This window comes from Hakea prostrata, chromosome 7, assembly GCF_041222555.1.
Source record: "Hakea prostrata isolate BN-2017 chromosome 7, UWA_Hpros_2, whole genome shotgun sequence".
NCBI classification, from domain to species: domain Eukaryota; kingdom Viridiplantae; phylum Streptophyta; class Magnoliopsida; order Proteales; family Proteaceae; genus Hakea; species Hakea prostrata.
The window spans coordinates 15,152,569-15,176,659 of NC_142606.1; the positions used below are offsets into that span (position 1 = coordinate 15,152,569).

The following is a 24,091-nucleotide window of genomic DNA, read 5'->3' on the forward strand; positions in this document are numbered from 1 at the left end:
CTGCCCCTTTGTGTATCTGGTACTAACCAAAAAAAATTTGAGTAGCATTATGAGTGTTGATGACTCATGTGAAGCCACCATCCACATGGATTAGTTCATCTATAGACAAAAGTCGGAGGGAAGTTTAAGTGATGCCACAAGAGTAACAACCACTTTAGTTGTCAAGTGAGGAAACAGAGAGTAAAGTGAAAGAACATACTTTTACTGGGAGATCAATTGACCAGATCAAAATTGAAATAACTACAATGCATTATGTTTAATGTCTATCGTGAGGATGCTGGTGATGGTGGTTAACAGATTTGAAATAACACAAAAAGATTTTTGACCACATGGAAATCAAGGTGGTACAAAATTACACTGGGATGGGAAGGAATGCTATGTATAAGTCAAAAAGAGGTTGGGATTGAAAGGGTGAAGGAATTAAGTGTTGAATGAGTCTTTTGAATGTAAATGGCTTTGGAGGTCTGAATACGAGAAAGAAGCCTTACAGAGGGTTATGGGAGAGTGAGTACTGGTTGGGGCTTGGAGGCTCCAATTCTGAAAGAGAGTGAGAGTATCACGTGAAGTGGGTATTTGGAAGGAATATTATGAAAGAACACGATGAGCATTTGGAGACATCAGATTGGGAATGGAGAGAGTTGGATTGTGGAAGACAATTGGAGTGGGAAGGGAACTATATGTGAGTTCCCACTCTTAATTCAGACTTTGAGTAAGGTTAGGTCAGTTATATAAGTGTATGGATGAAGGAGAGGATTTGTAGTTTACCAGAACTTTAGGGACTCTGACTGAATTGGAAAAACATAAATTGCCTTGAACCAATTTCTTGAGGAATTATCACTGGGGACAGACAAGGTACACAAGAGAAACTGACACTTGGCAAAACGGGGGCTTTTAGTATTATAAGGTGACCCATAAACCCACCCCCTCCCCCACCCCCAAAAAAATTAAAAAAAATAATAACATAATAAAAAGAGAGGGAATTTGTGAGCTGCTTGAAATTATAAAGCTCTTTAACATAATGGGCATCATTTACCCAGCAGATATGTGTTTTGTGAAGCTTAAAAAGAGAACCAGAAAACTATTTACTTTTTGCAAAGCAAATTCACCTTCAGGTCCAGTGAAATGCCCATGGAGACTAAAGGGTTGTTCTCTAGATGGCCTGCTTCAAAACTTGGGCCCAAAAAAGAAACGACTAGGAAGAATGATGTTATTTGCAGCAATCTTGGCTATCTGGAAAGAGATGAAGGGGCAGACCTTTGAGGATAAGAAGAAATCTTATAAAAACTAAGTACGCACACAGGTTCCTATTTAATAGAGTAACGTATATCTAACTTTGAGTTTAAGGTTGAACCCAAGGAGGGTTTGGGGAGGATTCCCCAGTGCTACAGAAATAATTCTCTTCAAGAGCACACAGGTTCCTATTTAATAGAGTAACGTATATCTAACTTTGAGTTTAAGGTTGAACCCAAGGAGGGTTTGGGGAGGATTCCCCAGTGCTACAGAAATAATTTTCTTCAAGAGTGCAAATGCTGGGGGATGATAAGAACACTTTATAATGCATGTCGGGTGGATAGCCCTAAAAAAATTTCTCCTCCTGTTCTTGATTTAGAAAAGGAAAACTGTAGACTCAATTTACACTTTGTCCAAAGCGTCCTAGGGCCATTAGGCTTGCAAAATTCTGAAGGAATACATCTCTTCCCAAATACCATGAGCCATGATGTGAAAGGCATAATCATTCAATAAAATCCAAAGGGTGTCTGATGCCCCTAATGCTTCTCCATCTCACCCAATATATTTCCAGGTCATGTCTCTCGTAGTCTTCCTAATCTTAACCCTGTATTAGTCTATCTCTGATTACTTATCGCTTCCTATACAAATCCTCCAACTCATTTTGAAATATTAGTTGACTCAATCTTGTCCGTTGCTCTTCCATTTCCAACGAACAATAGCTTCTTCTTGAATTGGGACGGAAAACATCACGGTATGTGATCAGATCAGATTAATGGATTATCACGTTAGTTTTCACAGAGTGAAATTTCGTAGTTCAGTTCCTACTGGCATTGCGATGCAATTGTACTCAATCAAAAAATAAATACAAAATAAAAACCCTAAAATCCCGAGCGCAGAATAGGACTAAGACAACATCAAAGAAGTAATGTATCAAGTAGGGGAAACCCTAAGTCTCAAAAAGCAAGCACGAGTGCCATACCTGCACGAAGAGCAGGAGTATCCTTGGAAGTGGCCTTGAAGAGGACGAAAGAAGGATCAGAAGGCGCAGGTGGGAGATAGGAACCGACTTCTACTTCTCGTGCTTCTGAAATTGGAGGTTCTTTCCACAGAATAGGAATCAAACTGATTCCTTTCAGGAATTCTCTCCTAGGTAAAGCATGCTTCTGTTGATGAAGAAATTCACCGGAATTCGTGGTTGGATTGATACAAATTGGGCGAAATGAATACAATTTTGAAGCGTTTAAAGTCGAGAAGTAATGGGACATCGGAGTTATGGAGAACGTCGCCATTAGAGAGAGCGAGAGAGATTTTTCCACAACGAAATTTGAAGGCTGATTTTCGCTCCCGCCATTATGGCCTTATCCGTGTTGAAATGGTGGGGACAGTAGATTCTGCATCCGTCGCAAAAAAAAACAATATAAGGATATTTTAGTAATTTGGGAGGTCACAAGGGGGAAAAATAAATTTATGGCCGTCCGGTACGATACAAACCTGAAGACCAAAGCGATACGCGTTTCGTACCATTGCCATATTTATCTTTTCTTAAACAACCCAAAAATAGGTTGGGAATCTTCACACTTGAATGCTTGCTTGTTTATGTTCTTTATGATCCCACTTGGATAAGAAGATCAAACGTTTTCCATCAGCTCGATCTATTTGTAAATGAATAAAATTGAAATTAATTCGAAACAGAGAATGAGATGTTTTCAATCATGTCTTTTTATAGTGAGTGACTGAGTGACAGTCTTATTAATTGCCTATCCAACTTCCCTAGGTACACAAAGCAAATTGTTTCATTCGTACTTTATGACGTTATTATTATACATGTATGCGTTCTATAAATGATTTAATAATTTTAATTGTAATGTATGTTTTGGATGATTCTAACCATCTCCTATATAGTAAGGGTGTCAATTCAATACAGTACTGTACCGTATCAAATTTCAAACCCTCATACTAAAATCGTATAATGTATATATTATACTATCATATATGAAAATAGTATTTTTTTTTTAAACAGTACTGTACGTTTTGATATTAAAATGATATGAGAAAAAACAATATGATTTGGTATAGGCTATGGTAAGATTAAAAAAACCCATTATTCTTTTTTTTCTTTTTTCTCTTCTTCTTCTTTTTCTTTCTTTCTTTCTTCTTTTATTTTTTTTTATTTTTTTTTATAATGAAGTCCATTTTATTGAGACTGAGCCGAAGTTACAGAGTTACATCAATTCTGTAACCAAGGAGTGGATACAGGCCATTGAGTCGTAGTCGAAACCGAGCCCTCCTTGCTAGGTGGTCAGTAGCATAGTTAACCAACCTAGGAATATGACAGAATGAACATTCCTCCAAAACAGATCTAAGGAGTAAGATATCAAAGACAATGGGCCTAATTTCATGGGGTGGAATTAATGACTCATTCATAAGCAAATTAATCACCACTTGACAATCTGATTCTACTATGACTTGGTGGATTCCTTCTGCAAATGTGTAGAGTAATCTGATTCTAATTTTCTTCACTATACAACCTAAGAGTGTTTATGGTATTAGTTGTGTAATATGGTATTTTAGTTAATATTTTAATTGTTCGAATTTACAATTATGAAGAAGAAGAATAATATAATTATATTATTTATATTATATATAGCTTTTCATCATTTAAAGTCCATTTTTCATTTTTCTCATAAACAATGTCAAGATGGATTAGACATTAAATTATACCCAACATAGATAGAACAATGTCAAATTCGATACAGTAATTTGGTACATATCAATGGCATGCTACTTAAAAATAAAACCGTAACGTATCAAATTCCAAAAAATGGTTTCGGTACATACTACATTGAATTTGAAAACGGTGTTGTACAATTGGTTTAAATGGCGTGGTTCAGTACGGTAAAACGATATCAATACACAATTGACAACCTTACTAGATACATCTAATTGCATTTATCATTCTATATAAAATTATGCAATTAACACTATGGTTCTTTCTGAATTTTATAATACAATGTTATTTTATTTGGAAAGAGATAAATAATGTTATTTTCAAAAAACAAAAACCTAACCACTGCAACATTTTAACCAATGTTAATAGATGGAAAAATGAAAGTAACATGTGGCATTCTAATTCTTTTGATGTAGGACACAATTTGGAACTTGAGAACTCTCTTATGCCATGCCCATTGCTAGAATATGATTCTAAGGCTTATATCAAAACTATCCACTTACCCAATTTGTTATGTGCAGGGGTATCTAACAAACTTAAAAGGGGATTGTAGAAAGTGAAAACCTTTATCATCTCACAACAAGAAAAATCGAAGGCAATGACAGCATGAAGGCATTGTTAGGGGCAATTCAAGAGGGTCTATCTATAACATTAGCTATGAGTATGAGATCATATGAAATTTGGTGCAATTTGGAAATGGCGTTTGACTTGTTGCCGAAACTGTGTCAACAAGCCTGGCCGATGCTTTTGACATCAAACTTGATTAGTATTTTGACTAACTATCATGAAGCAACGTTTTGTAGTTTCAAATCCCCATCATTTCTATCAAACTAGACTTAGTTAGCATTATGGGCTGCATGTAGTAATGGTAGTAGTACTGGATTTTAGTAGTGAGCAAAACTGTAACTCACATAACTATTTTGAGTAATATATTTTATTTTTATGTGATAAAAAAAAAAACCCTATGTTTTCTATGTAATTACTATAAGTATAAGTAATGTAATTTTTTCCATCCCTGTTTTTGTTTTTTGGAATGAGTCTTTGATTAAAAATAATAATATTATTATTATTATTTAAATTTTTGTGGCTACAAAAAAAAGATAAATTTACTCATTCATTTTTAGAGCAAAAAGAAAAAATCCATTCATTTTGTTATTATAATTGTTTTATTGAAAGGAAAGAAAGAAAAAAAAACACTTATCATTGTGGACATTTTCCTATTGAAAACCTTGTCTATATGCATTTTGCTCAAGTCTTGCGTATTAAATGGGCAAGACGGTTCAGCAAACTGTTGGATCGGAATTTGGTCGAGATCTCGACCTCAACCATTAATTTTCCATAGTCGAGATCGATATTTCAATCCGAGGATTGATGATCTTGTTGAATGTGTCATGCGCATTTAATGCGTATGACACAAGCAAGGTCCGTCTACATGCCCATAGGGCAATGAGAGCACATGTCTTGTCACCATAGAGGTGGGACATTAGCATATAATGTGAGCAAAGTCATAAATGTACAGTTATCAATAAAAAAAAGTCTTTATTTGTACACTACCATATTTTATTTTGTTCTCCCTTATAATATACATGGGTCTATAATTTATTGTGAAATATACGTATTATCCTAAGAACCACAATGATATATTGATATTTGTTTTTCAATGTATCAGTCAATTTCTTACCACAAAAAAAAAAAATGTATTAGTAAGAACGTTTGCACAAAATATAATATTTTACACTTTAAAATGCAAATTAAAGGTTGATAATACTATTCTCTTGGAGAATTAAAGAAGAGAAGGAAAACACCTTAGGATGAATAACACTATATCATTTCTCTTGGAAAAGATAATCTAACATGATAGCTAGGGAAATCTCTCATTGGATTCTTCGTGGAAATTGTCATCATTTTTTTTTTTTTGGTGAAAAAATTGTCATCATTTTGCAGCCAAGAAATTGCAAGGAACCCGGATTAAAAGGATGAAAACAAGAATAGTACATATGCGCCGAATCATACCGGGTAAGGAAAAGATGGACGAAAAAAAAAAAAAGGTAAGAAAACAGTTGGCCTTTTGTAGTTTTCCAAGGGATGGTCTCACATGGGAACGGCGTGAGGATATTATCATCTTGTTTGCTTTGGCTTTTTCCTTCTGTCCCCTCCTCACCTCACATGCATGGTCTACTTTGCATTATACGCTCACGTGCTTTTTCATTGGAGGATTTCGCGGATCATGTGGGCCACCATGTCAAACTCTATCGAACCATATTGTCCGTCCGTTCCGTTACATATATCATGATGGATCTATATTTGGTCTGACCGGGTTCCACCATCAACTTTCGTCTCAATAGCAACAGAGAATATCTCCACCGTCTGATTCGTATATCTTCTGTTACCAACCTAACTCCTCTTTTTGGTAGAGAATTGTTACTAAACCTAAACCTAAGTGAGTACCTAACAAGATCTTAGCGACACGGAGTAGAATCTCGTGCCTCTCTTTTGCATTGGTTGGGAGCTAGAGACATAGGAACCACATGGTCCAAATTAGTAGACGAGGATTAGGGAGCACCCAAAACCAACGTAAATAGCCAACTCCCAATCGTTCGATGCCGCACAACTGATTTACGATTCCAATCGAGCGCCAAGTATAATAAGGAGTATCGACATCTGGTGGGAACAAGATTGGGGTGAAAACTATAAAGACCGATAAATCCGTAAATCACATTGCCACTCTATCTTTTTATTCGGGGTTTTTTTTTCCCTTCTTCTGAAACGCTTTCTCAGTAACTAAGCCATGGCCGAGAGTTGCAACTCTCGAGGCTTCTCATGGCTTGTGAAATCCTGCTTTCCCAATCCACAAGAAACTCGCCAGGGAACAACTCTCGTCACACGAGTGTCCGATAAGTCTCAACCGGAGAATCGCCATCACGAAACCACGTTTGCTTCTCTCCCCGACGATCTCCTTCTCGAATGCCTCACTAGAATCTCTCCTTGTTCTCTGCCTTCCGCCTACTTCGTCTGCCGCCGGTGGTCTCAAATACTGGACTCTTCCGATTTCTACGATCTCCGCCGCAGCCATGGCCAACTTCACAGAACTCTATTTGCCGTTGCTTTCACAGATTTCGGAGTCTACGGAGCGAGCCACCGAATTGACATCGACACGGTGTGGAGGACAACACTATTTCCTGCGGTTGAGGTTGTAGCGCCAGAAACGTTCGATGGATCGTTTTCGCACGCGCGTCTAACGGCGATTGGACGACGGATATACATTATCGGTCGAAACGCGACGATTCGATACGACGCATGGACCGGGACTGTTACGCCGAGATCGCCGATGATATTTCCAAGAAAGAAGTTTGCTGCTGCGGCCGTCGCCGGCAAGGTTTACGTGTCTGGCGGAGCCGCTCGGACCTCGGCAGTGGAAGAATACGACCCTGAGAGCGATAGTTGGCGCGTCGCCACGGAGGCGCCGAGAAGGCGGTATGGTTGCATCGGTGCCACCGTAGATGGGGTATTCTACGCCATCGGAGGGTTGAAAATCGGTGGGCCACATTTCGAGACCACACGTGGTGCGGGAGCAGAAGCACACGTATACGCGAGCACGATGGATTTGTACGATGTGGAGGCCAAGACGTGGTTGAGGCACCGCGCGGTGCCCGGTGGGGGTTGCGTGGTGGCAGCATGCGCCGCCGGAGGATACATTTTCGTCCTCGCTAGCCATGCCGTGGAGCTCTCGTTTTGGAGGTACGATGGGAGGAGAAAGAGTGGTGGATTTGGGGAATGGTGTCGGATGAAGATCCCGCCACTTCCGGCGCAGGTTAGATTGGACAGTACCGTTAGGTTCGGTTGCGTGGGAGTTGGGGATAAGGTGGTGCTGGTGCAGGTAATGGGATCCATAGATGACTTGCTGAGGAGGAGCCGTAGAAGCTGTAGAGGATTCAAGGAAGGTTTGGTGTTGGTGTACGATAATGATCTAGGAGAGTGGAGCAGAGGCGTTGATTTGCCGGAGGTTATCAGACGCGCTGCCTGCGTCTGTGTGGAGTGCTAGTGGCCACTAATGTACGCAAGGACGACTGGACGTGAAGGTTAGCTACCCTCAGTGTGAGACAAGAGACACTGAGACAGAATCTGGTTAGCTAGCTGGTAGCCTGGTAGGTAAGCTCTGCATAAACTGCCAGCATGGAAATACGACACATTGTAGATGTGTGGAGGAAACATTAATTTTAATATTTAATTGTCCGTTGTTAAGGTGTAAGTGTGTAACCGTGTCCGTCTGAGTTTGTGACCTGGGAATCCTGTTGCGTGACTTCGAAGTGAACCCGTGGGTTGGCTAGTATGTGTGGTGGGCCGACAGCTTCATCAAAAGGCAAAGTGGTTTCGTATATGCTACGCAGGCTTCATATCGAATGCGACTAATTCCACGATTGGAAGGGAGGAAGGAAAGTCATACTTCCAGAAACCTTTCTCTTTTGCCACGTGGGAATGTGGTATACGTTCCAAGCGTGATGATATCGACCCAGATATCCACCTATGGGTTGCGGTTGATTGTGGTTAATGTAAACCGCTCGATAAGCCTAGTTGAAGAAGATTTGAGGTGATCAATCTTGTTTGCATTACTACCGGCCGTTCATCAGACATTATTGCATGTTGAATGCCTGTTAGTGCGATATGCTGCAATTCGCCCAAGTGGAATAGTGGATGCACAATCAACATCAGGTGGGCTGAGCTGGGGATTTCAGGGACGATGAGAGCCGGCTTCTTGAGTGTGTGCGTGCATTCCTAGGTTTGGTTAGGAATTCTTGGTCCAGGCCCTGACGGCCCAACCCAGCCCAACCCAACCCAAGGTTTGGAAATTTTGAGTACGCCTTGTCCTGCGAAATCCTTTTGTTTCTCGGGTTTAGGGTTTCAAAGTTGTAGTCAGGGCCCAGGGGTCGATGTTGTTAAAGAGTAATTACTTCCTAGTCGTGTCTTTGTTACAGCGTTGAACGCTTGATACGAGGAAAGGTTACCTTTATGCCCTCGCCATCCTCAAAACAAATTGTATTCAATGGAATTACATGTTGCCATTCAGTTTCTATTCGGAATGAAAGTTAAGGTTCTCTGACCCTTCTCAGTGTTACTTGTCTAAGGGATTTTGTTTTGTGACTGAATTAATGAATGGGGATTGGTGGGATGAAAGAAAATTTTACACACAACTAGTGCAAGTTTGTTCATGATGATTTGAACCAACCCATGTTGGATTCACAATTCAGGCCCATGGGGGCTGGTAAGGGCTGGAGTGGAGAGTGCTTAGTACTCACATTATCATAAATACCTCAGTAGGGGCTTTGACAAAAGGTGTATGAAAGTATCTTCATTACATTTTTATCTATTAACATATGACGCCATTTGTTGTCATCTTTGCATCACATATTTAAGAAATAATTTATTTTAAATTTATTTATCAGCACTCAAAATTAGATTCTCTACCTAAATAGTAAAAAAATGAAAAAAAATGTACAATTGGTAGAGATTAGAGAAGGTCCACATTTAGATATGACAGCCTGAAAGGGGGAGTAGAGTATTCTCCGTAAGGGCAAATTGGCTCTTCGTTGCTTATTCTATTAGTAGTGCAACTATAGTGGATCTTCCCCTTTGGTTTCTTGATGTACTGATAATAAAATATCCTTGTACCAAAACAATAGTATATTTATCAACCAAACCAAAAAAAACACAAAAAAAAAAAAAAAAAAAAAACGAAAAAAAAGAAACAAGGAAGAAAAAAAACACCCCACAAGCGGACAAAGAGAGGGTTTCTTTAAAAAAAACTGGCAACAAGAATAAGCAAGAATGCCAAAGCCTTAACCCACTAAGAAAATAGTTTATGGTGTTTCTTGCTTTGAAAAGCAGAAAAATTGATCGTAAATCATTTGATAAAATCGTTTCTTTTGCATGATTTTTACAATCTAAATTGCACTTCCGACATGTTTGTTTTTAGAAACAAAATTGAGTGTGGCTTTGGCTTAAGTGAGACAATTTTAGAAGGGGAATTTATAGAATTTTGTACACTCTAAACATAACAATAACAAATTTTGTAAATTTTATTACAATTTTCAAATTTTCTACATCCAAAAACAAGTTTTATCAAAAGCCTAAAAAACGTTTTTAGAATGAACTACTTATGATATTTTTCGAATCATAAATACTTGATAAGTTATCAAACGTGCTCAATATCTTTATTTAAAATTAAGTTTTTATTTTTTATTTTTTATAATATTGATTGGTCGATAGGTTTGTTGGAATTTTATCCATTCCATTCATTTCCTTATGGATGATTAATACATGTCCAAGAATCACATAAAAGAGTTGAGATTAAACTTAAAAGATAAAATATATTTTATTTTAATTTAATCTTAATTCTTTGATTTAACTTTTTTTTTTAATCAAATCTTTGATGTAACACATCAGAACATGTGTTATTCATCTATAAAAAATTGAATGGTCCATTTCACACGATAAAATTCCTTCGTCATATAAGATGAAATAACTAAATCCTTAATGTTGACGGTAGAAAGACGGGAAGTCCTTATAGAATTTGAAAAATATAATTAAGGTGGCGCAATTTCTATTTTTTATTATCTTTTATTCTTTCCTTTGTTACATATTATATAATCTGTTCCTTACAAATATGTATACGTACGTGGAAGACCCAACTGATTTTTTTCTTGTTTTTTTTAATTCATCACCACCACAGTCGTGAATCTATTTTTAATTTGTTGTTGCCATAACGACGTAATTATCTTGTTACTTATATAATTAATTATTATTATTATTATTATTTTTATAAAACTCAAGTGAGCTTACATGTATTTTGACCACTATTCTTGAGACATTTGTTGGATATAATTTAAATATAAAGTAAGATTTTGCCCTAAGTCTTGAAGAGATTCAGACTTTGATCCTCTTCGCAAAAACATGAACTGAAGAATGGATACCTTGAAATAGGGGTTTTAAATTAGAATATTAAATGAACTTAAAAAGAGACAGAAAATTATTTTAAAATAAGTAAATAAAAAATAAAATAATTAATGAATATCAAATTTGAATTGTACCTTTTAGGGATTTTCTGATGTCAATTTGAAGAGTTGGAGAATAATCATTGTTTGGTGAAAGATAAAAGGGATCAGATTCAAATGACTGAATTATTGGTTGGCCATCAAACATGGACTTCGTTTTCTATCGTCTACACAAAGAAAGGAAGGTAGAAAAAAGGTCAAGAACTCGGCAACAATGACATTTTATGGGACTAAAAAGGATGAGCTTTAAAGATATATTTCTAATTATTATTTCTACTTTTGGCCTTTATACTATTGTCAAGTAGCATTTCACATAGGGTTGAATATTTGTGCATATATTTTATCGAAAAAAATATTTTGTGAAATTATGTATATATTTTTTCAATCTGTGTTATGTGTCTCTGGATTCATGTTATGATGTGATTTAAATAAATATAATCGAATTTGAATATGAACCCACACCGACATATTTTGGTGGACGACTTGAATGACTTGATTCGCACGATAAGTGATGAAAGCAGAGGGGTGGGCCAACCATTTACCCGATTAAATATCTATAAATAGTTAACATATGTTATCTTATTAAGTCATTGTAAAATTTAAGACTTTCTGTTACGGTTTTAATTGACAGTTTTTGTCACACTAGTTTGAACGATTGGTTAAGAGATCTCAATCATTTTTTTTCTTATATATAATGAAAGTTTTTTTTCTTTGTCTGTAGGTGTAGCTTACCGTATTGGCGTGTGAACCATGTTAAATTTTTATGTTTTTTTCATATTTTTAATTTGTGTATTCTTGAGTTCATTATAATAGCTCAATATAGAGTATGAAAATGATATTGAATTTAAATAAAATTTCACATAATTTTTAGGGTTTTTACATTGAATAAAGACTAATTAATAAGTTTTTGATCTAATGTTACTTTATTTTTATTCTTTTGGGGTAAACATCTAATATTACTTTATGAATATGTATGAGTTGAAATTGCATGAAATTGTCAGTTATAAGTTTATTCTCGGAATGCCCCTATAAAGAGATTATTGTTTTGTCACTGCAGGGTTGGTAGAGTGGTAAGATCCATACTTCTCAGTGGAGAGTCATGGGATCGACCCTTGCGGACGACAAGCATCCCCCTGAGGATGTAATCAAGGTGTGCGCAAACGGGCTCGGATGAACCTCAAATACCAAAAAAAAAAAAAAAAACCGAAACCACTTAAAATCAAACCAATAGGATTTAGCTTCTAACTTTAATTACAAAAATTAATCGATTTTTGTTTAATTACAATTCATACAGAAAAGAAAACATGTCCATCTCCTCATTGGAGATCCAAAGCCAAACAATCATGCAACATTTTGATTTCAAAGTAAATTATTTTGGTTTTAAAAGAAATAAAATAGGTCATTAATTTGATGTCATTATTCTTTTTGGACGGCAAGATGGGACCACCATGATTCAAATCTAATAATTAATCAACAGGAATTAAAGTTAATTTTCAGCAAAAGCAAAGATGGCATTAGAAAAAAATGAGACTACGCTGACATCTCACCCTGATACACTCCATGGTAGTCAACATTTCCAGCCAACCGTTCACAACTTCTTTTTAAAATTTGAACCAACAGCTGACGCAAATAGTGACGTTGGTATGACCCAAGAATTATCTTTCACATTCACACTGTGTGTTTCTATCACAAACCTAAAAATGATTTAGAGGTTAGGCCATGATAGCAATGGTGAAGCTAAATAAAAAATGCTAAAAACCCTAGGTCTTTCTATTGTGATATTTTTTATTACAAAAATCTTAGTGTCGCCTTAAATTATATATTAGTATATTAAAGATGATTATCCCTGAAGATGTAGTTAAGGTGTGAATAAGCTGAACAAGATGAAACTTAGTTCAAAAGAAGAAAAAAAACACTATTGAATCTTTAAAGAGTAAGCGTAATGTAGAAGAAAACAAGCAAAGAGCTAACTAGATCACAATGGATGAACACAATTATTAGTAAGAGAAGAAAGTCTTTCAATCTGGCACAAATAACCAAGCAACGACTTAAGTATTCATATTCTCTCCTGGTGCCAGTTATTCGAGCAAAGTATCAATATGAAAAGTATTCCCATGAAAATGGAGACAAACCTAGTGCATCGGGTTTGATACTTTTTATATTGAACATCTTTATTTCATGAACTTTGAAAGATTTATCCTAGTCTAGTGGAGGAGTCCTGTAAAAATCTCATTCAAAAAGGAGAATGACGATTATTTTTCCACTTAGAATGATGCATGGATTCCACTTTTGAATAGCTATAAGATTCTTAATTGTAGGACATCTAATTCCTTCATTTTCTACTATTAATGGATTCAATATATATAATTATTGAACATACTTTTCATTAATCTAACTTTTCCATATTCTCTCTTGAGCTATTTTGAAGATGGATCTCTTAAATAAAAATACTTAATTTTCATTTTCAGTTTCGTCTAATTGCATTTTGTTTAGGAGCAGCATTGCTCCCAGCACTGTGCCGCCCAGATTTGAATTAGCTGGACCTCAAATTGGACTTGGACCATATCCTGCTACGAGCAGTGCTGCTTCCAAACATAATCCCATCCAGATACAATGAATGAAAAGGTTAAATTTTTAATCACGACTCTGTGACGTTTGTTTAGAATATGGATCTCTATTAAAGATTTTTCCACGGTTGTTTTTATTTGTGTAGACATTCCATATGGGATAAATTGTGACAAACAACAAAGTCTCCACTTCTGTGCTGGTTGTTGCTCTTTTTGACTTGTCATAAAAAGATATAGGACCACAAAAGAAACTTTTAAGTGTTTTTCTTTTTTCTTCCTCTTTTGCTAAACGAATTATTTCTCGAGGTACTATTTTCTAAGACTATATAGTGCTTTTTTGGTAAGAAGACTTATCAGGTGTGAAAAACAGCAACAATGGAAAGCAGCAAACGTTAGGTATGATATGTGAAGATTAACTCCTTGATTTTAAGGAGTCATCATTAATTTTTAATTGGTACCAAGAAATCTTTTGGACGAAATCATTAAACCTGATGAAATAGGATTTTTTACACATTAGGGTTGTGTTGTTCCAAAATCTGATTGAGTATTGTCTGGTTCAATGCTGGTCTAAGCTTGGTTTTTGAGAATGAAAGAAAGTGAGAGTGAGCCACCTTTGAGGGCGGGAAGTCACCTTCAATGATTAAGTCAGATTCAAGAAAACATAGATCTTTGTATAGAGGAATAAATATTTCAATAATAAATGTCTTATTTGAAACTTACAGGAGAATAAATGGCAGAGTTATTGTAATTGACCTTATCCTTAGGTACGTTGAACATGAGGTTTATATATTAATACATACATTTGATGTGGCAATGATGCATCCTAGCCCTCCAATCTACCAGCTCAAGATGAAGGGTTGAAATTATGTACGATGGATTACTTAATCACCAAGTTAAGAAGTCAATATTTCTGGAGAAGCTCCCAACCTTATCCCGGGACAAGAACTTAGAGCGTGGGTGTGAATGGACCATCTAGTTTTTTTTTTGGTAAAAAACTTAATCTTTCTGGAGAAGCTTCATGCCAATTGCACCTTATCCCAAACTGATCAAGAACTTAGAGACATGGGTGTGGATGTGACATCAATTCCCTAGTTTGACAGACAAAAATTGTAAGTGAACAATACTCGAGAAAACTTGAGCGAATGAGAAGCTTCTTGATGAATGATGGACATTTAATGCACCCCAGAGCATTCAATGCTGAATTTAATGCATTGATTGACGTTTGGATAAGGAATAGCTGTTTCCCCTTACAACATTATTTTTGTCGAGATATAACTTATCGGGCGCCTGACAAGGGTTTTCCGAAAAGTCTTATGCACTACTTAGCATTCACAAGGAAAGTATACTTCATAGCCAACAATCTTCCGAGAAACAATATTCCAAGAAGGGCTTGTGTTGAGAAGTGAAAGACAAACCCAATCAAATCAGATTTGAACCAAGTAAACTTACTTGTGTGGTTCGCTTTGGTTTTAATGGTTTGAACTATAATGTATATAATAGGTAGAGTACTATGCTCCCTTACACATTTTTTAACTACACATTAGGGATAAAACCCATCAACAAGTGTTGATCAAATGATTAAGAGGTATTTTTACCAAAAAAAAATAAAAATAAAAATGAATAAGAGGTATGACCTTCTAGAAATTTCTCTCGTAATACGTGATGAAGAAGTATATGACAAATTTCTTATGCTAACGAAAGATCCGGATTAAAACCTAATCAATGAAAACCATTTAAAGGTGAATCAGAGACAACCTTACTCTCGTATCTTAGCTTTAAAAAAAACAAAAACCCTTTTTTTTTAATCATATAAGAACCCCTTCCACCGACCAGGGTCCCATTGTACCATTTTTTTTCCCACGAAATCCAATAAGGTTCTTAGATATGGTGGATTAATTGATTAGAAGAAGAATAATAAATAGATTATAATTCCATGTTTCATGGAAAAATATAAAATTACTCATTCGCATGTTTGGGATATAGTTGAGTAGCAGTAGATGTAGATCTAAATAATAAAATAATCAGAGACATTAATTGCTCCTATTAAAAAGAAATCTTCCAATGAGACATTTGGATCTGTCAATATTAATTCGAATACAAATTAAATCATAATTGATTGGAATGAGAATGAAATCTTCCTGCATGAGTCCTAAAGAGATTTGTAGAATTTCAAAGTACTTGTCTATAAAAAAAACGTGCAGATTCGATTTTAAATTGTTTTTCTTCAGTCCAACAAATTCAGTTAAACAATTTTGATTTTATTTGGTGATTTGCTTTAGATTTTGAAATTTAAAACATCAAGAGAAAGTAAAAATGTAATATGAAGAAATGAGGAGACTCTGATTGCCAAATATGGTTATGAAAATATGAAAAATGAAAACTATTTGATCGAGAATAAAGAAGAAAAAACGAAGTGAAAACAGAAATATAAAACTTAATTTTAAAATTTTAATTTATAGCTAATCATTTGAGTTCAATTCCAAAGATGGATCTCACCTGACGTAACTTTAATAGTTTTTTAACTGATGTCGTGGCAGTCTTCTAGATGATCCAACTTGAATACAATTAAGAAGTTGGAGACGATCTCAACCAACCTTATGAATTTTCAACTTTCTTTTTTGATTTTTTTCTGTGAATCATTTGATTCTGATTCTAAACTGAGATACTAAACTCAATGATAAAAATTAAAAAATGTGAATGACTCTAGGCAACTATTCCAATCTGATCCTATAAACTTTTTTCTGAATTTCTTTTGGTAACCCTTTTATATCAAATTCTCTTTGCATCAAAAACCATTTATTTCTCAGACAGCCTTGCTGTCAACACTTAGGCAAAGCTCTCTTTTTGATTGGAAGAAGAGAACCCATTTTGTCAAACCTTATCATCAAGGCAGCTATGGTTTCTTAGCTTTTTCCTTACCTTTATGCAACACAACATGCCTCACACGAGGAGAGAATACCTGCTAAAAATCTCCACTTTTAAGGAACCTTCTGTACTACACAAAGGCGTGTTCATGGCAGCTTCATTCAGTATATGGGGCCATGCCCTAATCCTTTTTCCATTAGAACAGGTTTAACTACTAGATTGTTTATTTGGTAGTGGTTTGTTGTTAACCTCTCCTTGCTGCTGTTACCCAAAAATTCCAAGCTTTTGAAGGTGTCTGTAATGGGTAGACTCAGAAGGATCATTAGTATATCAAAAGTTTTGTTTTTCTTGATTTTCTTTGCTTGGAGCTTAGGAACCAGAGGATCTGAAGCGAAGGATACACTGCTAGCAGGAGAGAGCCTCAGAGATGGGGAGAACTTGGTTTCTGCACACAAGTTTTTTGAAGTTAAGTTTATTAGCCTTGAGAACTCAAAGAACCGTTACTTGGCAATTCTATACTTGTTTGGCTATGATGGCAGGGCAGTATGGATAGCAAACAGAGAGAACCCTCTTGTGGATTGCTCTGGAGTACTAAGTATTAATCGGGAAGGGAATTTGGTGCTAAACAGTGGAAATGGCACTTCAATCATTATAAATTCTGAAGAACCCACCATGGTTGGCAACACAAGCGTAACAATCCTTGATTCTGGTAATTTAGTCCTAAGAGATGGTGAGCGAATCTTATGGCAGAGCTCTAGTTATCCTTCTGATTACGCACTTTACCTCCAGAATTATACGACTTCAGGTGGATCATCTCAAACTCTGGTTCTAAACTGCTTCAAATTGTTATTGGTTTATAGTTCTGCAATTCTTATTCTTCTCTCTTGATCTTCTTTTAGGGATTGAAACAACCAGGGAAAAAGGCCGACGGTTATCAGATACTGGTGAGTTTCCATTTCTTTAGACATTCAAATTCTTCAATCAGAAAAATCATGTTTTAGGGTTTCTGAGTATTTTAGATTTCTGAGATGATTTCGTTGCATTATTCTCTAGCTAGAAGAAACTCGATCAATTCGACCCAAAGAAAATTAATCACATTCAAACACGTTTGTTGAAGGATTTGAAAATTCATCACTCTGAACTATATCCATAAAGTCGCTTTTGGCGAGCTGGAGTGTCCCCTTCACGTCTCTTGAAAAATTCATTCAGCCACATTTGGGAATCATTTTCACGCTTTCTCCACCTTTGGAAAAGGACATCCAAAGTTTATGTAATGAAATGAGACAAACAGCTGTTGCATGTCTCTCTCCCTGACATTGCTCATGAGCCATTTCCAATAGTATTACACCCTACAATATGCTTTTTTTGGGTTTTGGGTTTTGGTGGGGGGGGGGGGGTTGTGTTTTTTCCTTTTTTGATCCAAGAAGTCCAGGGAATCTCTGGTTACATTGGAAGTATCACCCTGGTTCTGATACCATTTGTTGGCACTTGGATAGAACTCATGCTTAGAAGCCAATCATTAAACAGGGGATCCCTAGGTCCTCACAAATAGTTTTCTGAGATACAGAAAATAAAACGCTTGTGAATTCTAAGGTGAGAATCAGTATGTCATATCCTCTACTGTGATTATAGATTAGGTGAGTATATGAATCTAATCATGTCTTTCTAGATTACTTTCTTTCATAAGGCTTTAGTTCTGTGGTTGAACATTGATGAATATTGGTCTCATGAAGCTGATTAATGGAAAGTATATTTGGGTTTTATTAGGTTAATACCTCGGTCTTTCAAAAAATATGATTACTTTAGTTGGGCTGGTGGCTATGTTTGCATGTCTTAGCATATAATTAGAAGGTTCATTTGCTTGATTTGTAGTGTTAATTCTGAACTTGGTTAATTTTGTTTTCAGGTCATTCAGCCACAAGTAAGGTGTCAGTACGGATCATTTTATTAGTCTTAATCATTATGTCGGCCTTTCTAATAGCCTACATAATATGTAGACTAAAGACTAGATATTTTGATAAAAGAGGTAATAAACCATCCATATATAAACCTACTAAATATAAGACCAGAACTGCTTTCTGGGATTCACTGACTTCTTCTTGGAGCTGTGGTTTTTGACATCTCCTTTGTAATGAAACACCAGGAAAAAATCGTGAGAATGATGATGATACCCAGAGTTCGACTTCGAGGTTGCATTTGAATAAATATGGTGACATTGAAGCTGCATACAAAAATAGCAGTGGAAATGAGCAGATATTATGTGGGAACAATGACTCTGAATTGCCATTATTCAGCTTTTCTACCATAGAAGCTGCTACAAATAATTTTGCTACTACTAATAAGCTTGGTGAAGGTGGCTTTGGACCAGTGTATAAGGTAATATATTCCTCATTAATGGAGCTTGAAGAAAACCTTAAATTTATCTTATGTCATTGATGAGCTTATGATCTCTTATCAACATACCTATAGCACAATAAAGTGGGACTATCTACATTAATGCATATAACAATATGATACATGGTCCCAAATATTTTCTATACATGTTTGTTTCAGGTTGCTTTAATACTGGATTGTTATCTCAGGGTAAGTTGATTGAAGGACAAGAAATTGCAGTGAAGAGGCTTTCTAAAATGTCAGGGCAAGGATTGGAGCAGTTCAAAAATGAATTCACATTGATTTCTAAACTACAACATAGAAATCTTGTTAGGATTTTGGGTTGTTGCATTGAAGGAGATGAGCTGATACTAGTCTATGAATACATGCCCAACAAAGGCTTGGATTCTTTTCTTTTCGGTTAGTTACTTAACTGTTCAACTTAACTTCTAGTTATTACTCAATGTTTCAACATTTCCAATCTAACTGGGTTGGCTTGTTTTTCTCTTATTTTAATGTATCTTCGAGGTAGATCCGGAGAAAAATGCATTATTGGATTGGAGAACTCGTATTAGCATAATTGAAGGGATAGCGCAAGGGCTTTTGTACCTTCACAAGTATTCAAGATTGAAAATCATTCATAGAGATTTAAAGACCAGCAACGTTTTGTTGGATAGTGACATGAACCCTAAAATTTCAGATTTTGGCACAGCAAGAGTTTTTAGCCAGAATGAATTCCAAGCCAATACAAGTAGAATCATTGGGACATTGTGAGTAAAGTTTACCTCTAGATAATTGTTTGCGTGCCAAACCCTCACCCACCTGTCTTACATGTGGGCGTGCACACACACGCACACAACCACACAATCACAATCACAAATTAAAACAGCACATCCATATGTATTCTAATGAATTACTTTTACTGTTGGGTTCCAGTGGTTATATGTCACCAGAATATGCAATGGATGGTCTTTTCTCTGAAAAATCGGATGTATTTAGTTTTGGTGTGATGATGTTAGAGATTCTGAGTGGTAAAAAGAACAGGTGCTTCTTTCTGACAGACAGCGGTTTAAATCTACTTGGATATGTAAGTCACCTGTACTTTTTCATTTTCTTTCTCCATGCATCCCCCCTCCCTCCCTTTCCCCTTCTCTGCTGCATCCATATAATCTTCATTGGTTAGATCCGAATGCTAAGCATCCATGGAATTTAATTTCCATTTCAGGCATGGGATCTGTGGAAGAACGGAAAAATATTGGAGTTGATGGATAGTACTCTAGTCGATTCATGTTCAACCAATGAACTTGAATTCATAAGGTATGTGCAGGTGGGCTTCTTATGTGTGCAACAGAGTGCAGCAGATAGACCAACCATGTCCATGGTTGTTTCTATGCTTAGCAATGAAACAACATGTTTGCCATCTGTAAAACAGCCTGCTTTTACCATTGGCAAAACTGATGGTGGTGGTGATTCTTCCTCATCAACTGGTCGAGAAACAGTGAATGATATAACCATCTCAGTAATGAATGGGAGGTAGTATAGCAAGAGATTTCTTTAGTCATTAAGCTTCATCCAATTTTGTATGTTTGAATACGATTGAGTTCATTAATCTGTGTAAATATCACTTTGTTATAATGCGTGCCTGAGGAAAAATGTTTAATATGAGCAGGAATTAAGTCCCAGCTAATTCTTAAAATGGAATATTCATATCAAAATCATTTAACAAACACAAAGTTCCACAGAAGTGTGTCAGTATGAAGCAATGCAGAGAAGGTTTCAATTATTACCCAATTCCTATATGAAACAATCAAATCCAAATGCCCCATTGTTGAGCTGATTATTCATCTAAGTAGCTATTAAACTGCTATTCCTGAAGAATTCCAAATGGTTCTGTTCTGTCCCTTTTTTGGTAGAATTAGCTATTGGGTATCAAGGATGTAAAGGTTGGTTTTTTTAAATCCCCCACACACATGATTGGTTCACTACCGCCTCAAACCTCGATGAAGTAGGAATGTTTTATTTCTTAACAAATGATGAAGTTGCTCAAGTACAGAATCCACTGAAACAGAAAAAGAAAAACTTTTGTAGCCAAAATTCACCGTGGGCACTCCAGCGAGTTCTTAATCCTTAATAAAATAGAAGGACGCAGGCCCTGAAACCCAAGGACAAAGGGCTCTCATTCATCCTAGATAGCCGGCCCAGAAAATGAAAAAGACAACATGCAGACACACACAAGTAGTAGGCCTGCGGGGGCAGCTCATGCGATGCTTTATTTAGGCCTAATAAAAACTTAATTGTAGTTCGAATAATATGATCATCTTTACTCTGACCGTGCCTAAGCTTGTCAGAAAGCAGCAACAAATGATGATCACAGTTGAGAAATGATGTTGAGCATTTGTGGGTTAGCCTTACAGAAAGCTTCCAAAGGCTTGGCTTTGGGCATGGTGAGCCCTTTCCCTTCAGTGAGGTCCACCAACTCTTTACCAACTCTTTCCCATTCAAAACACTGAATCATGGCTGCCAAAGTTAATCCCATCACGCGGTGTGCCAACCCAGCACCAGGACATGCCCTCCTTCCAATCCCAAATGGAATCAACCCATTTGCTTTTGGATCTGCAACTCCTTCAAACCTCTCAGGCTTGAAGCTTGTTGCATCTTCCCACAGCTTAGGGTCTCTGTGAACTGCCCATGCATTCACAAACAGGATTGTTCCTTTTGGAATGTCATACCCTGCTACAGTGCAGTCCTCAGATGCCTGGTGTGGCACCAGAAGTGGTCCTGCCGGAAACAATCGAAGCGTCTCATTGATGATACATTGAAGGTAGTTTAGCTTTGGAAGATCATTTTCCTCCACCATTCTTTCATGACCCACATTTGCTTCAATCTCTGCTTTAGCTTTCTTCATTATCTCTGGATCGTTGAGTAGAGCTGACATCGTCCATTCCATTGTCGCTGCTGATGAGTCGGTTCCTGCTGTAAGCAAGTTCTGCACGTGGAAGGTAATTTGTTAGCAATCTCAATCTCCGAAGTTAAGTCTGAAGCTGTGGAACGAACATAAGTCAAACCCTTTGGGTTACAAACTTCAAAGGCAAGTAGAGTTACCAGTGTAGTGCCTTTGATGACTTCATCAGTGTAGTAATCTGGCTCAGACTTCTGCAGAGACAACAAAACGTCGATCATGGTCTTAACATCTCTGTCCTTGTTTCGATGTTCTTCGATCAAACCCTGCAGGAAGGCGTCGGTCTTCTCCTTCAAACCCAGCAGCCTCTTCTCAAATCCTGTAAAATCAATCCATTGCAAAAACGGCAAGAAATCACCTGGATTAGATACACTGCTCAACTCAAAAATCTCATTTATAATATCACGAAACCTCGCGGCTTCCCCCCAATCAGCAGCTTCTTCTCCATAATATCTCTTCCCTGCGAAAATCCTCATAATTATGTTAAACGTGAGCTCAGAAAGCCTTCCTTTCAGCTCCACCTTGGAATTACTCTGTTTAGTTTCTTTGAAGAGCTTCTTCACCAGCATGCGTGCCTCATCTTCCCTTATGCCTGTATAACTGTTGATACGCGATGTGGAGAAGATCTCAAGAGCACTAAGGCGACGAAGGTTTCTCCAGTGCTGGCCATAAGAAGCTGTTCCGATTGTGGAATGCTCGTAGCTGAGATGCTTCCCTATGAGAAGATGGGGGCGATTCGCGAAGGTGATGTCGTGCTTGGTGAAGCACTCTTCGACGGCAGATAGGGAAGTAACTATAATCACAGGGCGAGTTCCAAAGCGGAGGTAGAGAACAGAAGGACCATATTTGGCTGCAAGCTCGTAAAGTGTTCGATGTAATGGCTGTTTGATGAGATGAAGATGACCTATGATGGGTCGTGAAGGTGGGCTTGGTGGAAGGTGGTATTTACGTGATTTCTTCTGCAACAAGAACTTAGTGGAGACAACGAGAGCCAGAAGGAAGAGAGCTAAGGAGAACCATACTTGTTCCATGATTTGGCTGGCTTAGCTTCGATTGTTGTGATAAAGGTCAGCTTCTCAATATATAATTTCTGGGTTATAACCACCAAGTCAAGAACTGATGGATGCATGGTCTTTGCAGAATCAAAATCGACCATACGGTCAACGGAAATCTGCAAAACAAATCAGAGAGAAAACCCAACCATGCAGTCTTGGGGTATTTTTCAACCAATTTATTCAGAGGATGGAAGTCTACGAAATTTTACAACGACATGCATATCTGATGGTCAGCTTCAGGAGGTAGAAATACCCACATCAATAAATCATTCAGGAGTTTTATCCACATTTATTGCATTCTTGCCAATGGATCCGCCTGATCCAATCCTGATCCAGGGTGGCTTGCATTAAAATTTTCTACATTCTATCTCAGGTGGCTTAGCATTAATTTTTTATTTATGTGTGCGCGCGTTTTTTTCTTGGTGTTTATCGTAACACTATTCAATGCATTTGAAGGATGAGTTGTAAGTTTGAGGGCTTTAATTTGAGTTAGAGCTGATGGAATCCCCCATCCATAATGTGGCCCGTGAATAGGGATGGTTCATCATACGATTCATATCCAATGTGCATTGCATGTAAAGGATTCAGAGACATGTTTATGAGGTATGATGTGGGTACAAATTTGTGCTTAGAAGGATTGTTTGGTAACACTCTTATGTGGATCAAAATGTTTGGCAGATTAACATATATAGTTGATTGTTTTTTTTTCTTCATGTAAAGGATTCAGGGACATGTTTATGAGGACGTTGGTACAAATCTGTACTTAAGACTTAGAGGGATTGTTTGGTAACACTCTTATATGGACCAAAATGTGTGGCAGATTAACATAGCTGGTTTTTTCATGTCCAAGAAATGAACCGGTTCCAAAATGGATGCAAGTTTATTTATTTATTTTTTGGGTAAATCAATTTAGGGTGAATATTCTCCCCATGCAAAAAACCTGAAAGCAGTTGTGGTAAGCATGAGATCTTTCTTCACTGCATGTGTTCTTTTTCTTGAATTTTTTTTCTTCTTTTTAACAGATTCACTGAATGTGTTATTTTTCTTAAATTTTGTTTCTTTTATTTTTTAACAGATTTTTTGCATCAAATCTTGCGGAGTATATTTTTCTTCACTGCATGTGTTCTTTTTTTTTTTTTTTTTTTTAACAGATTTTTTTTTACATGAAATCTTGCAATTAATGCAAAGTAGACGGAGGGAAATCCTTGAGAAGAGTTTTCTCTTTTGAATTTCATCTTCCTCTTGATGTTTAGACTTTATTTTAT

General features: G+C 36.7%; 4 protein-coding genes across 5 annotated transcripts in view; 2 read left to right on the top strand and 2 right to left on the bottom strand.

The window, feature by feature from the left end:
• Positions 1–2,562, bottom strand: part of LOC149010087 (putative choline kinase 2) — a 29,775-nt gene extending 27,213 nt beyond the window's left edge. Inside the window, exon 1 of the mRNA XM_089163583.1 lies at positions 2,210–2,562. Within this exon, the coding sequence (XP_089019709.1) occupies positions 2,210–2,519 (310 nt within the window). The 5' untranslated portion in view covers positions 2,520–2,562. The remainder of the gene's footprint in view (positions 1–2,209) is intronic.
• A 4,056-nt stretch (positions 2,563–6,618) lies between these two features.
• LOC149010088 (Galactose oxidase/kelch repeat superfamily protein) lies at positions 6,619–9,640 on the top strand. The gene has a single exon (XM_089164317.1). It carries the CDS (start codon positions 6,747–6,749, stop codon positions 7,998–8,000), a length of 1,254 nt encoding a protein of 417 aa, XP_089020443.1. The 5' UTR covers positions 6,619–6,746; the 3' UTR covers positions 8,001–9,640.
• A 6,714-nt stretch (positions 9,641–16,354) lies between these two features.
• On the top strand, positions 16,355–20,729 carry LOC149010089 (G-type lectin S-receptor-like serine/threonine-protein kinase At1g11330). 2 transcript variants are annotated; one of them, XM_089163513.1, is made up of 8 exons: positions 16,355–17,244; positions 17,339–17,383; positions 18,346–18,360; positions 18,583–18,815; positions 19,022–19,232; positions 19,345–19,582; positions 19,749–19,899; positions 20,038–20,729. In XM_089163513.1, exons 1-8 carry the CDS (start codon positions 16,740–16,742, stop codon positions 20,347–20,349), a joined length of 1,710 nt encoding a protein of 569 aa, XP_089019639.1. In that variant the 5' UTR covers positions 16,355–16,739; the 3' UTR covers positions 20,350–20,729. The 2 variants fall into 2 exon arrangements, with proteins under 2 accessions (XP_089019639.1, XP_089019638.1); XM_089163512.1 differs by having other exon boundaries at positions 16,356–17,244; positions 18,346–18,465; positions 20,038–20,728.
• A 291-nt stretch (positions 20,730–21,020) lies between these two features.
• On the bottom strand, positions 21,021–23,118 carry LOC149010090 (cytochrome P450 81Q32-like). Its single transcript, XM_089162228.1, has 2 exons — positions 21,915–23,118; positions 21,021–21,798 (listed from the first exon to the last, which is right to left on the bottom strand). Exons 1-2 carry the CDS (start codon positions 22,800–22,802, stop codon positions 21,181–21,183), a joined length of 1,506 nt encoding a protein of 501 aa, XP_089018354.1. The 5' UTR covers positions 22,803–23,118; the 3' UTR covers positions 21,021–21,180.
• Between the last annotated feature and the right edge of the window lie 973 nt (positions 23,119–24,091).